The sequence below is a fragment of the Rhinatrema bivittatum genome, chromosome 1 (genome assembly GCF_901001135.1).
Source record: "Rhinatrema bivittatum chromosome 1, aRhiBiv1.1, whole genome shotgun sequence".
NCBI classification, from domain to species: domain Eukaryota; kingdom Metazoa; phylum Chordata; class Amphibia; order Gymnophiona; family Rhinatrematidae; genus Rhinatrema; species Rhinatrema bivittatum.
This window is the reverse complement of record NC_042615.1, coordinates 448,626,676-448,639,166: the sequence shown is the minus strand read 5'-3', so window position 1 is coordinate 448,639,166 and position 12,491 is coordinate 448,626,676. Positions and strand designations below refer to the sequence as shown.

General features: G+C 38.8%; 1 protein-coding gene across 10 annotated transcripts in view; it reads left to right on the top strand.

The window, feature by feature from the left end:
* The window catches only part of PTPRD (protein tyrosine phosphatase receptor type D), a 1,482,181-nt gene that overhangs the window by 1,325,851 nt on the left and 143,839 nt on the right, over positions 1–12,491 (top strand). For all 10 annotated transcript variants that reach the window (XM_029605256.1, XM_029605331.1, XM_029605320.1 and 7 more), the window contains 2 exons: positions 6,564–6,683; positions 8,965–9,119. In XM_029605256.1, coding sequence (XP_029461116.1) covers positions 6,564–6,683; positions 8,965–9,119 — 275 coding nt within the window. The remainder of the gene's footprint in view (positions 1–6,563; positions 6,684–8,964; positions 9,120–12,491) is intronic.

The window sequence follows — 12,491 nt, the reverse complement described above, 5'->3', positions numbered from 1 at the left end:
AATTCAGGCATTAAGTGTCACATAGGGGATTCTGTAACATGAGCATATGGCTCTGCATATTTGGGTTTGCACAACGGTATTCTGAGAAATCATAATCTACGGAGTAAAAGGCATTCTTAAGCATAGGGCAAAAAAAATGACAAAACTGCTTAAACTAGAGAACCAGGAAAAGAAAGTGTCCCACCAGTACTGTTTATCCACCCTCAAAATACTCTGAACTGTTTAAATTAGTGCTTAAGCCACCTAGTGCTGCAAGCATATAATCTAAGTCGTTTCTTGCAAAGCTTTCAATGCAATTCCTAACTCATATGACACTACATGCACTACTGATTGCAATCTTCTAATAGCCATTCCTAATTCAGCAGCTACTGCGGGTTGAGCAAAGAGTAACCATGAAGTATAACTAAGTGCATCAAACAAAGGATAATACTGATTGCGATCTTTGAGCAAAGGATAATACATTCTCATCTAAGCAAGGGAAATAACATCTAAGTATAGAGCAAAACAAACACAAAGATAAAATCAGCCAAAAAGTAGTAACAGTTCAGTTCATATAATGAAGGTTGCAAGATGTCTTCTGTGGCAAAGGATGGGATGATTTCTGAAAATCAATGGTGTATTCAGTTCTCTCAATATGGTGCATTTCTTTGACATCGAAGCATAGCCTCTTAATTCTTTATTGAGATGTGTGTGTTTATGGATCAAAAACCTAATATAAGAGCAACACAAATTCAAATTAATCAATGAGAAGATTCTGTCAATCTGGAAAATATAAAATAAGATAATGGTTTAAGTGAAATTTTAAACGACTTTCTTATTTCTTTTGTTAAGCCTCTAGGAGGCACTACCACTAGTTAATACTTTCAGCAGAATCTTAGCTACCGAGATATCTGCAAAACCTCCTCCACTAGCAAAGCATTATTAGTGCACAATAGAGCAAAGCAGGAAGCAGGAATGCCGATAGATAATAAAAATGCTTTCTTTTTCAATCTAATCACCTGGAAAGCCATTTTTATTTACTAAAGAGACTACTGTGAATATTTTTACCTAAAGAAAGAAATAATATATTAAGCAGAAAAGTAAAAGGAATCTTCTTTGTTTAAAGAGAAAGGCATTCAGGAACTAACTACATGTTTCACCTCATCCAGCCATGTAAATTCTTTCCCGAAATAAATAAAAGATAGGGACTGAGAAACTACAGTCTTCAAACAAAACTAGGTTACTATGGACAACATGCAAACTATAAAAACAGACAGTCCAAAACTGTAACCTATCCAAGGGTTAAATTCTGATTCTTTGCTCTTGTAAGGGGGAGGGGAGAAAAAAAACTGCCTGATACTTAGTACAAGTACTAGGGGACTAGGGAACGTGACATAAGGAACAAACTTAGAATGCTTAAGAAAAGACAAATTACCAACTTTAAGCTACTATAAATGTAAATAAAAATAATCACATATGTAAAGAAAAATACGTAGGCCATGTACCCCACGTGATGCCTAACCGTGCCTGTGGCTCCGTTAGGTCTTAACTTATACCCCTATTTGGATGGCTAGTGCTATGTTTTCAATTTTTTTGCTTACCTCAATCCCATCACGATGGTACCGTATCTCGACAGATCATGTTGGGGTTACTAAGAAATTTGCATTACTTGACTTTTTCAGGGAGTTCAAATCATTAGGCTGGTACCATAGAAAGAAAAGAAAAACGCAAAGAAAAGTACAGAAAGGAATAGCAAGAAATTACCTGAGGTCCGCGGCATACCCAGGGAGCTGGGGGAGGAAACCAGGAGTTCAGTCTGTCCTTGCCCTGCAGTGCCCGAGAAACAACCGTGCTCAAGTTCAGTTGCCGTGCCTTGCAGTGCCCTGCATTCTCCACCATATGTTGAACGGGATCGTTTAAAATGTTAACCCTGAACTTATTGCTTGTTTCCTCCCCAGAGATAGACAGGGATGAGACAGACTTTCAGTTTTAAGAGCATAGCATTTATTAAGTAGCTTAGAGATCTTATAAAAGCTGACAGGCTTTGTTCATTTCATTGCAAGCATACACAAATCAAGATAGCAGAACAATAAGGAAAGTCAAGATTGTGTTTCCTTACGGAAGTAAAAGGAGCCCCATTTTACAGAATATACTATTCTAAGAGCAATGCCAATTACTCAATGTTTCAAAATTTGAATTACCTTTTTATAGACTGAAAAAACATGGCTCTCATAATAATTCCCCTCCCTTCACTCATCTCTTACGTCAGCTGGTCATGCGCATCTCGGACGTCACACATTCTGCTTACGTTAGTACGTTGTTTCTTATTTAACTTTTCTCGGCACCTTTCTTATCTCATTCATTTCTGCATTCACATTCCATTCTCAGCCTCAGTTGTTCAGTCTCTGGGCAGAATATTTTCCCTTCAGGCCTTGTTATTCCAATTACTAGTCAACATGAGGTAGATTTTTATTAAAGCAGCTATTAACAAATAACCTAAATCTCTACATTATGCACGTAACTATTGGTCCCATGCCGGAGCGTTTATTTCCAGCCCCCTTTTCCACCCCTCTTTTTTTTTTACTCGTGCACACATATATAGGCACGTAATTACCGGCTTTTAAAATACGCATTGCTCACGCGTGGCCCACATACTCGTGTATATGGCCATTTTAGCATGACAAGGCTTTTAAAATAGACCTCTTATTGTGTTCAAAATGAGTCACTTCTTTGGTCCTTATAGAATTACATTGAAGGATTTTTCAAGTAAATTGAAAATAATGTTAGGCGAGAGAGAGACTATTGTGTAAGTTAGCTACAGCTGAACTATAGAAGTACATTTTTCATTAAGAAGAGTATCCTGAATGACATAAGAGGTTAGTGGTTTAGGGGCAGATGTGCTAACCATTTTTCCCTTAGATAAAAAATGGGAGAATACCTTAATATTGCTGTCCCGATTTAATGAACTTTTAGCTAGAGGCTGGTGGTGTAATATTGCTCTTTGCTGTTTAGGAAATTGTGCCTTAATATTGAATTTGAATTTAGGAATCTTTGTTTTGAGGGGACAGTAGTCAACGTGATTGGTGACATGTCCTGCTCGCATTCCAAGAAAGAGCTAGATGTACTAAAACTGTGTTATTCATTATAAGATCCAGGAGCCAGTGGTGGCTCAAAATGACCCTGCATTCAACTCCCTCACTGTTCCCATAATACATGCACGCTCCCATCTTCTTCAGAACAGCTGTTCTGTTTTCCTCTGTCACCACATGGCTGTCAGTGAGTTTGAGCTGTGCAATGCTCAAATTCCCATTCTGTTTTCACAAGACTGAGAAGAGCATGGCAGTTCCAGTACCATGCGATTCAAACTCACTGAGAGAAACACAGTACTGGAAGAAACAGAGCAGCTATTGCGTAGGTGGCACCGACATCGACTTGGAGGTGATGATGGTGCAAACAGGATGATGGAATCTGACTGATGGGAGAGGCAGGTGATGATTAAGACTGGTTGACATGGAGTTATAAGATAGGGTTGATTAGAAGGTGTGGGGAGAGATGAGTGTATGGGTAGAATTGGGCTCAAGAGTATGGGGAATAGGTTTCATTTTAGTTTCATGAGTCACTCTGTCTGCCCCTATGCAGCTGGACTGGCTACCACATTGGAGGGGATCAGGGGGCGGTTTGGGGCGGGTATGGGGACGTGGCAATGGTTCGGGGGCAGGTGGGGGGGGCGGTCCCGAGTCCCCTGGCACTGCGGCCTGTGCCGGGGGATGCCGAGGCGGTGCGGGCAAGTTACGCCTGCTTCAAGCAGGCGTAACTTGCACAACAAAAGGTAGGGGGGGATTTAGGTAGGGCTGGGGGGTGGGGTAGATAGGAGAAGGGAGGGGAAGGTGGGGGGATGTGGAAGGAAAGTTCCCTCCGAGGCCGCTCCGATTTCAGTGCGGCTTCAGAGGGATAGGAGGCAGGCTGCGCGGCTCAGCGTGTGCAGGCTGCCGATTTTGCCTAGCCTTGCACGCGCCGACCCCGGATTTTATAAGATACACGCGGCTACGCACGTATCTTATAAAATCCGGCGTACTGTTGTTGGCGCCGGTTGCACCAACAAAAGTACACGTGCGCGTACTGTTTTAAGATCTACCTCACTATGTCCAGTGATGGTCCTGACTCTCACATTTAAGATTTCTTTTCCCAAACTGGCCTCTGCTTAAAAAATTGTGAAGATCACTCTACTAAAGAGTTCATCCCATGTTGAGTCTGTAGGAAAAATGCTTACCGGATGATGAAAAGAAGCCCTTTATTAAAAAATGCCCGACTCTGGCCGAGTTTCACTCTTTAACATAGAGCTGCCTCAGGGGCTACTGAAAACAAGTATATGAACATTAAAATTGAACACAATTAAATAATTAAAAACAATGAGTTACATGTATAGGTGTACAAACTCAAGACATACAATAAAATCAAACATATATGTGTGTTAGACATCAAAATGGTATATAAGGGTGATGTGGAATAAAAAACAGAGTAAACAATATTTATGAAAATGTAGTTAATAAAGTAAAATGTTTGCATATACAAATAAAATAGTGCTGGAGAGGCTAACCTTGTGTTAGAATGGACTGTAATTTAAAAATACTTAACTAAATGTCAGGGAGTCAGTGATTGTTAAAAAATAAAAAAAATAAAAAAATTAAAAGGAGTGAAAAAAAGTGACAATGACTATGTAAATAATGCTTACTTAAATATGGCAGGAAATAAGGTATGCCTGCAGGGGCGATGTCGCAGTATCATACAAAGTCTTAAACTTGTACCTAAATAAAAAATGAACTGTATTAAAAGTTATTGAAAATGACAATTAAAAAAATTAAAAAAAATTAATAACCATAAAAAATAAGGACTACCTACCTACAGAGATGGTAATAATCATGTTCTGTACAAGTTTAAGACTTTTACATTTAACTTTATTAACTATTTACATTTTCATAAATATTGTTTACTCTGTTTTTTATTCCACATCACCCTTATATACCATTTTGATGTCTAACACACATATGTTTTGTTTTATTGTATGTCTTGAGTTTGTAAACCTATACATGTAACTCATTGTTTTTAATTATTTAATTGTGTTCAATTTTAATGTTCATATATTTGTTTTTAGTTGCCCCTGATGCAGCTCTATGTTAAAGAGTGAAACTCAGCCAGAGTCGGGCATTTTTTAATAAAGGACTTCTTTTCATCATCCGATTCTCATTTGTCTTCACTGCTACATAGCCAACTGGATCAGCTTCCGCTTTGCTTTTTGGGAAAAATGCTTACTACATATGGCTGCACTGGGGGGTGCATAGTTAGTTTTCTTTTGTTGTCCAGCTCACAGCTAAAAAACAGTGGATACTAATTTTCATGTGTGTCATTTCAAAATATAGGTGGAACTGCTTATTCTTTGCTATTCACTTTAAAAAATAAACTCTTGTCTTACAAATCTCATACTTCATGAAATGTGAGGAGCTATAATTATGTTCTTTTTGCTTCTGCTGTCTTCCAATTGCAGGACAAGTTATGTATAGTACACTTCAAACAGAACTGAAAGTAGCATAGGCCTTGTGGTGTTTTCTTTATATTCTCCAGCTATAAAGCTGAATATTTATGTTATTCCAGCTCATCCTCTCTTTATTGCTCCTATCTATCAATAAAACTATCTCACAGTAACAGGGGGCATAGAGTACAGCAGTGTGGTACAGTGTTTTCATTGCATCTGTGAGTGAATGATACAAATGGATTTATCTTTAGGATTGTTTCTTCCCATAAGAAGAAAGGATATACAGCATAATGCTTTATTTTCATGAATTTGTATCAAAGTCTGGCATATCTTATACCCACATTTAAGAACATTTTCACTTCTCCACTTGAATATTTCATGGGCCTTAGTGAACCATTAGCTGTGTTTTCCTGAGTATCCTCGGCCTGATATACTATTTTCAACCAAATCAAGTCAAGATGTCATTCACTGCTCTTCTACTGGCTTTTCTGCCATTCAGAATCTTAGTTGTACGAAAACGTGATGAGTAACAAAACAAGACAGAACACCTCTTCATGAGCAACAGTCTTTAGCCAGTGTTTTTCTCAAAAGTAAATGTCTTATCCTTAAGTAAAATTCAGTTTTAAATTGTAGATGCCTTTAAATGTAATTTCCTCTTACTTTTCAGAGCACTCTGTTTGGAAAAGAATTTGCTGTATATTTTCCTTTGAAACATGAAAAACTTTTAGATAATGATTTAGAATATTATTCATAAACTTGAAGTGTTTGTAGTAAAACATATTTTTTTAAATCTTTTATTACTAAATCAGCGTAGCGTTATGGATAAAATGGAACAGTTTTAAAATGTCTGTCTTATCGGAGTAGCAGGGGATTGCTTCTTTTTTTTTTTTAATTTATCAGTTAGAAAATTAAATGGGTTTTCTGGCTCTGTAGGTATAATTATGATCTTATGAAAAATTATGTCAGGAAATGATTTTTGAAATCTGAGTGTTTTTATTTATTAAGCTTTGAGATGTTCACAGTTCATTGAATGTATTTTGAATGTTTGTTGTAGGTGAAATGTGATCAGTATTGGCCCAGCAGAGGAACAGAAACTTATGGACTGATACAGGTTACACTTTTGGACACCGTTGAGCTGGCAACATATTGTGTTCGAACATTTGCACTTTATAAGGTATATTTTTTAATTTTATTTTAGTTCAGAGTTACAGTAGCTGTACACATTCTGAACGAAAAATCTTAGCAGGTTGTGCGACCTTTTAGTGGACTATCATAAAAAAGATGTTGCCGTGCTCAAGCTTTCAAGACTACATGGGTTCCTTCTTTGGATGTGACGGCAGAGCTGAAGGAAAAAATAACTGGAGTATGTTGTGATCGTTGTGACCGTCACAAGAGGTAGGCAAGAAGACAATCACCCTGGGCTTGAATCTGGAGGGGGCGCACCATCGCCTTTTTGAGTAAGTCTGTCAGTCTATGAGCACATGGACCCAAAAGGGAAGGTGGGCGCCAAACTCAGCCCTTGCCCAGGGTGTAGTTTTCTCCACCGACTGCCCTGGTTCTGAGGAGGGCATTTGCACAGTGAAGGTCTTCAGAAGATGTCACGTGGAGATTAGTTTAGCATCAGTCTCATTGGTTAGCTGTTAAATTTATTCTTTAGGATCAGAAAGTAAGGTAGTGAAATTTCCCATTTGAAGCAGGGATTATATATATTTTTTATTTGTTTTTACTTATTTATGTTTTATAGATTTATTTTTATATAGTTTGCATTTTAGGGATGTTATGTGATTTTTGTGATTGTGTTTTGTAAATTTGATTGGAACTTTTGTGGGATTTTCCGATGATAGTATTTGCAACACACCTTGGGACTCTCAGGCCAAAAGGCAATTATGAGAAATAAATAAATATCCATTAGCAGATGTTTATGTGTTGAAGTTACTATTGAGAATCGGATGTTAAAGTAGTATCTATGAACAAAAGATGGTATCATCTACTATAATATTTGAAATCCAATTGATGAATATATTTCAGTTCCCATGTCTTTCCTGCATATTTATAAAGTTGATTTTAAAGACTAATATGATTAATCCTGCATCAAAGAAATATTGTCTGACAGATATATTGGATGGGAGGATATGGTTCATCCTGATTTGGAGGGACTATTTGGTCTGCAATGCTTGCTACTGGCATTTCTTAAACTGGATGCCAGATTTATAAGTGAATGTTTCATGTACCTTTGTGGGTTTTAGCCAGAGGTTGGTGGTATAGAATTGCTGTTTGCTATTTAGGAAATTGTACCTTAATATTGAGTTTGAATTTAGGGTTTGTGGTATGTTGTGGGGATGATAGTTTTAGTGCATATCTTTATGTAGGTTTTTAATTTCTTTTCGTAGACTAGATTATTTCTTGTTTATTGTTGTCTAGTTAGATGACAATTTGTTCCACCAGAGGAGATTGGAGGGATTTGCAAGTAGTAGGCTGTGGATTAGGTGGAGCAGTGAATGTTTCTTAGTGTTTTAGTTTGTGGTAAGCATAGGTTCCTTGAATATTATGTTTGAATGGTGAAATTATGGGGTTATAAGTCTTGAGAATGTGCACCCGATCTATTTTTCTCTTTCTATTGAAAAGGATTATTCTCTGGATGTGTGGCACATTCTATTTTTAAATGAATGGAGGCCATCTGGGGAGCACTCAGTCTCTAGTAATATACATAAATCATCTTTGTGCTATTAGTGACACAGAAGGATAAAATGATTCTCATGTTATCTCATGCTGCAGTTTTCTGCTTAGTCTAGTAGTGCGGATTTTCATTCTGCTTCCTGGAGCTTTATAACGGTCATTCTCAACCCAGTCCTTATGGACATGTTAGCCCATATAAATTTTAGACTATCTATAATGAGTGTACATGAGATACATTTGCATAGAGTGGACCGAACAACCATGTTGACTTATGCAATTATATCCCATACCTAGTTGTTATGGATACCCTGAAAACCAGACTAGCCAGGGTGCTCACCAGGACTGAGTTGAGAACCACTGATTTATAAGCATGAGATTCTCATTCTAAGAAACCTTTAGTTTTCCCAAAATCAATAGATGTTGGTTTGGAATGTTGAAATGCTTTCTTTTGAAGCAGAAAAGAACTTGCCGCACAAAAGCCTAGTTTAATGAGAGTATTTTCTTCCAGAATTTATTTTATTGTTTCTGTAGGGTTTACCAGTCAAGACAAGCATTAAGTTTCATAGGTAGCCAGCATAAGTGGCACAATACTTTTCGGAGCATGTATCAAATGAGTTTTAAGGAAAAGAAATAGCAACACTAATGTCTTTGTTCTGCTGGGATAGGGCACGTGAAAGAAACTTGTTCCTTTCTATTGGTAGGTCTCGTATCACTGCATTCCTTTTGTGCAGGTTGCATTTTCAAGTGTAATGTTTACAGCCATCACTCTTGCTTAATAGAATGGTTCGAGTGAAAAGCGAGAAGTGAGGCAGTTCCAATTCACAGCATGGCCTGATCATGGAGTTCCAGAACATCCTACACCTTTTCTGGCTTTCCTACGGCGAGTCAAAACTTGTAACCCTCCTGACGCTGGGCCAATGGTTGTCCATTGCAGGTAAGAACAGTCTCTTTTCAAAAACAGACCAAGAGAAGGTACTGATGCTGTGACATTTGGAAGGGTAGGATGTGACTGAGGTACCTGTATATGTAAAATCTGTTTGGATGAACATAGACAGTGTGAATTTATGGAAACAGAGAAATACAATATTAGAAAAACAAGTGAATTATTTTTTGTCCTCTCCTGCCTCCCTACCTCTTCCCATCCTTTTTATAATGGTCTTTCGATATTTGTTTATGCACAATCGCGCATGATTTCCCTTTTCCTCCCATATCCTTTCCCTCTATAGAGTCCGCAGCAAACCCCTGCAAATGAGGAGCAGGTTGCAGCGTTCTTCGGTTGTTTCCAGGGCTGATCTTTAACTATTAGATGCCTCTTTAAGAGCAGTACTTGATTCAACACCAGAGGCTCTGAGTAGATATGGCCATTCTGAGCTGGGAAATAAGCCTCTCTCTCTCTCTTGACAGTACTGCATACTGACATTGGACACATTAAGTTTATTTTATTTTATTTATTTATTTATTTAATTAAAGCTTTTCTATACCAGCATTCATGATACAATCATATCATGCCGGTTTTACAGGTAACAGGGGGTGTAATAACCTTAAGCAAATAACAAGTGGAAAGGAACAAAAAGTTACAATAAGACAGGGTACTTGGAACTGGAGAAGGAATGAAACAAGAGTAGGAGTAACTTACAGTAATTTTACAGTAAAAAACTATTTACATAGTGCTGAAAGGTCTCTTAATAGTTTTCTTAATAGATGTTGTTGTTGTAGAGAGTCAGTTAGAATCGGGAAAGGCTTGTTTAAATAGCCAAGTTTTAAGCCTTTTTCTAAAAGTTAGTAAACAAGGTTCTAGTCTGAGATCAGGGGGTAAGGTGTTCCATAGATATGGTCTCGCTATGGAAAAGGCCCAATTTCTGAAAGCAAGATGGTGAGTGGATTTAGATGGGGGAACAAGCAAGGAACCTTTGTAGGCTTCTCTGATAGGTCTTGATGAAGTGTGAAGTCTGAGGGGAATTTGGAGGTCGAGGGACTTGGGAGTGGATGGTTTTATGGATGATGGTGATGGACTTGTGTAGAATTCTGAAGTTTATTGGTAGCCAGTGTAAATTTCTAAGAATAGGGGAGATGTGGTCTCTTTTTCTGGAGTTTGTCAGGATTCTGGCTGCTGCATTCTGGAGCATCTGAAGAGGTTTGATGGATGAGGAAGGAAGACCTAGCAAGATAGAATTGCAATAATCTCTCTTGGAGAATATTACAGCTTGGAGGACTGTTCTGAAGTCTTGAAAGTGGAGGTTTAATTCTTTTTAGAACCTGCAGCTTATAGAAGCAGTTCTTGGTTGTGTTGTTAATGAATGTTTTTAAATTCAGGCGGTTGTCTATTATTACTCCTAGGTCTCTTGCTTGGTTAACAATGGTGTTAGTTGGTAGGGGTGTGCATTCGTTTTGAACTTAAATGGAAAACACAACTTTTTTTTTTTTTAACTTAAAAAAGTGATGAGGCGTAAACGATCGGATTTCCAACTTATTCAACATAGCTATGTTGAATACGTTGGAAATCGCGATTGTTGATCTAAATAAAAATTTAAACCCCTCACCCTCCTTAATCCCCCCCCCCCCAAGACTTACCAAAACTCCCCAAGCTGGCCAAAAGTTCCGTGAGGGTCCGGGAGCGGACGCGTGGGGAATCACGTGACATCCGCGTCACTCCGACGTGACGCCGACGTCACGTGGTCCATCGCGGTTCTGCTCCCGGACCCCTCGTTGGGCCCAAAAGGCACTTTTGGCCAGCTTGGGGGGGTCAGGAGGTCAGGACGTCGGCGCCGCGTCACTCCGATGTGGCGCCGACGTCACGTGATTCCCCGTGGGTCCGCTCCCGGAACCCTCGTTGGGCCCAAAAGGAACTTTTGGCCAGCTTGGGGGGGCCTCCTGACCCCCCCAAGCCTCCTGACCCCCCCAAGCTGGCCAAAAGTGCCTTTTGGGCCCAACGAGGGTTCCGGGAGCTGACCCGCGGGGAATCACGTGACGCCGCGTCACTCCGACGTGGCGCCGACGTCACGTGCTCCTTGCAAAGGAGTTCAGAAATGGCGTCCTGACCCCGCTGGACCACCAGGGAGTTTTGGTAAGTCTTGGGGAGGGGGGGGGATTAAGACGAGTGAGGGGTTTAAATTTTTATTTGCACATATGGACATAGACTCAACTTATGGAATTCTCCATATGTCCATATTGACCGCAAATGACCCCCCCTTTCGACTTATGGACTTATGAACTTATGAACTTAAACTTTTGGTCTGCACATCCCTATTAGTTGGTGCACTTTGTGGGTAGTACTGTTTTCCGGGAGATGAGAAGGAGTTCAGTCTTAGCAGAGTTTAGTATCAGGTTATTTATTTATTTATTTATTTATTTATTTAACATTTTTTTTATATACCGCAGTTCTAGCAACAATGTTGCTAATCACTTCGGTTTACAAGTAACTTTGGGATGACAAAACATATGTGTGTCTTACAGAGAACAGGAAGTATGAACTGGGATTGGTTAAGATAAATATAAATATAATTAACATTAAACATTAAACATTAGATTATGATATAACATTTTCAACAATGAGTATGAGTCTAACATAAATAGCGGTTTGCTTATCGAGTGGTAGTCCTGTAATGTGTCAGCCGTCGTAGGGGGGATGTGGTGTATCTGAGTTCTTGGTTGATTAGTTAATTAGGCAGTTGGGTATCTGATGAGATGATCCTGCGGTGATAGTGAAAATATAGATCTATTCATACGAAGGCTTGGGAGAAAAGCCAGGTCTTGAGTCTTTTTTTGAAGTTTATTGGGCATTGATCTAGCCTAAGGTTCGCAGGGAGAGAGTTCCTTAGGATAGGGCCTGCTGAGGAGAGTGCTCTTTTGTTTGAAGATATCTTTAATGGAAGTGTTTTTAGAGAGCCTTTTTGTGCAGAACTTCGTGGACGAGAGGATGAATGCAACTGTAATGGGATTGTGAGGTCTAGGTGTGTGGTTTTGTAGATGGCTTTGTGGATGGTCGAGAGGGATTTGTAGAGGATTCTTTGTTTTATGGGGAGCCAATGGAGATTTTTTAAGATTGGAGTAAGGTTATATATATGTAAGTTGATATAATTCTTAAACTATATTTATCCTCTGCAAAACAAGTTGAAATTTTTATTTAGGTAATTGGCACAGTTTTAGCAGCTATATTGGTCCTGGAGACAACTGGCTTAGTCAAATATGACACCATATAATGCACCAACAAAAAAGATGTATAAAGCCCACATGAATTTCATCTTCAGTGGCGTATATGGGTCACAAATTCTCATGTATAAGAATTTTTGTTGGTAATCACAACTTG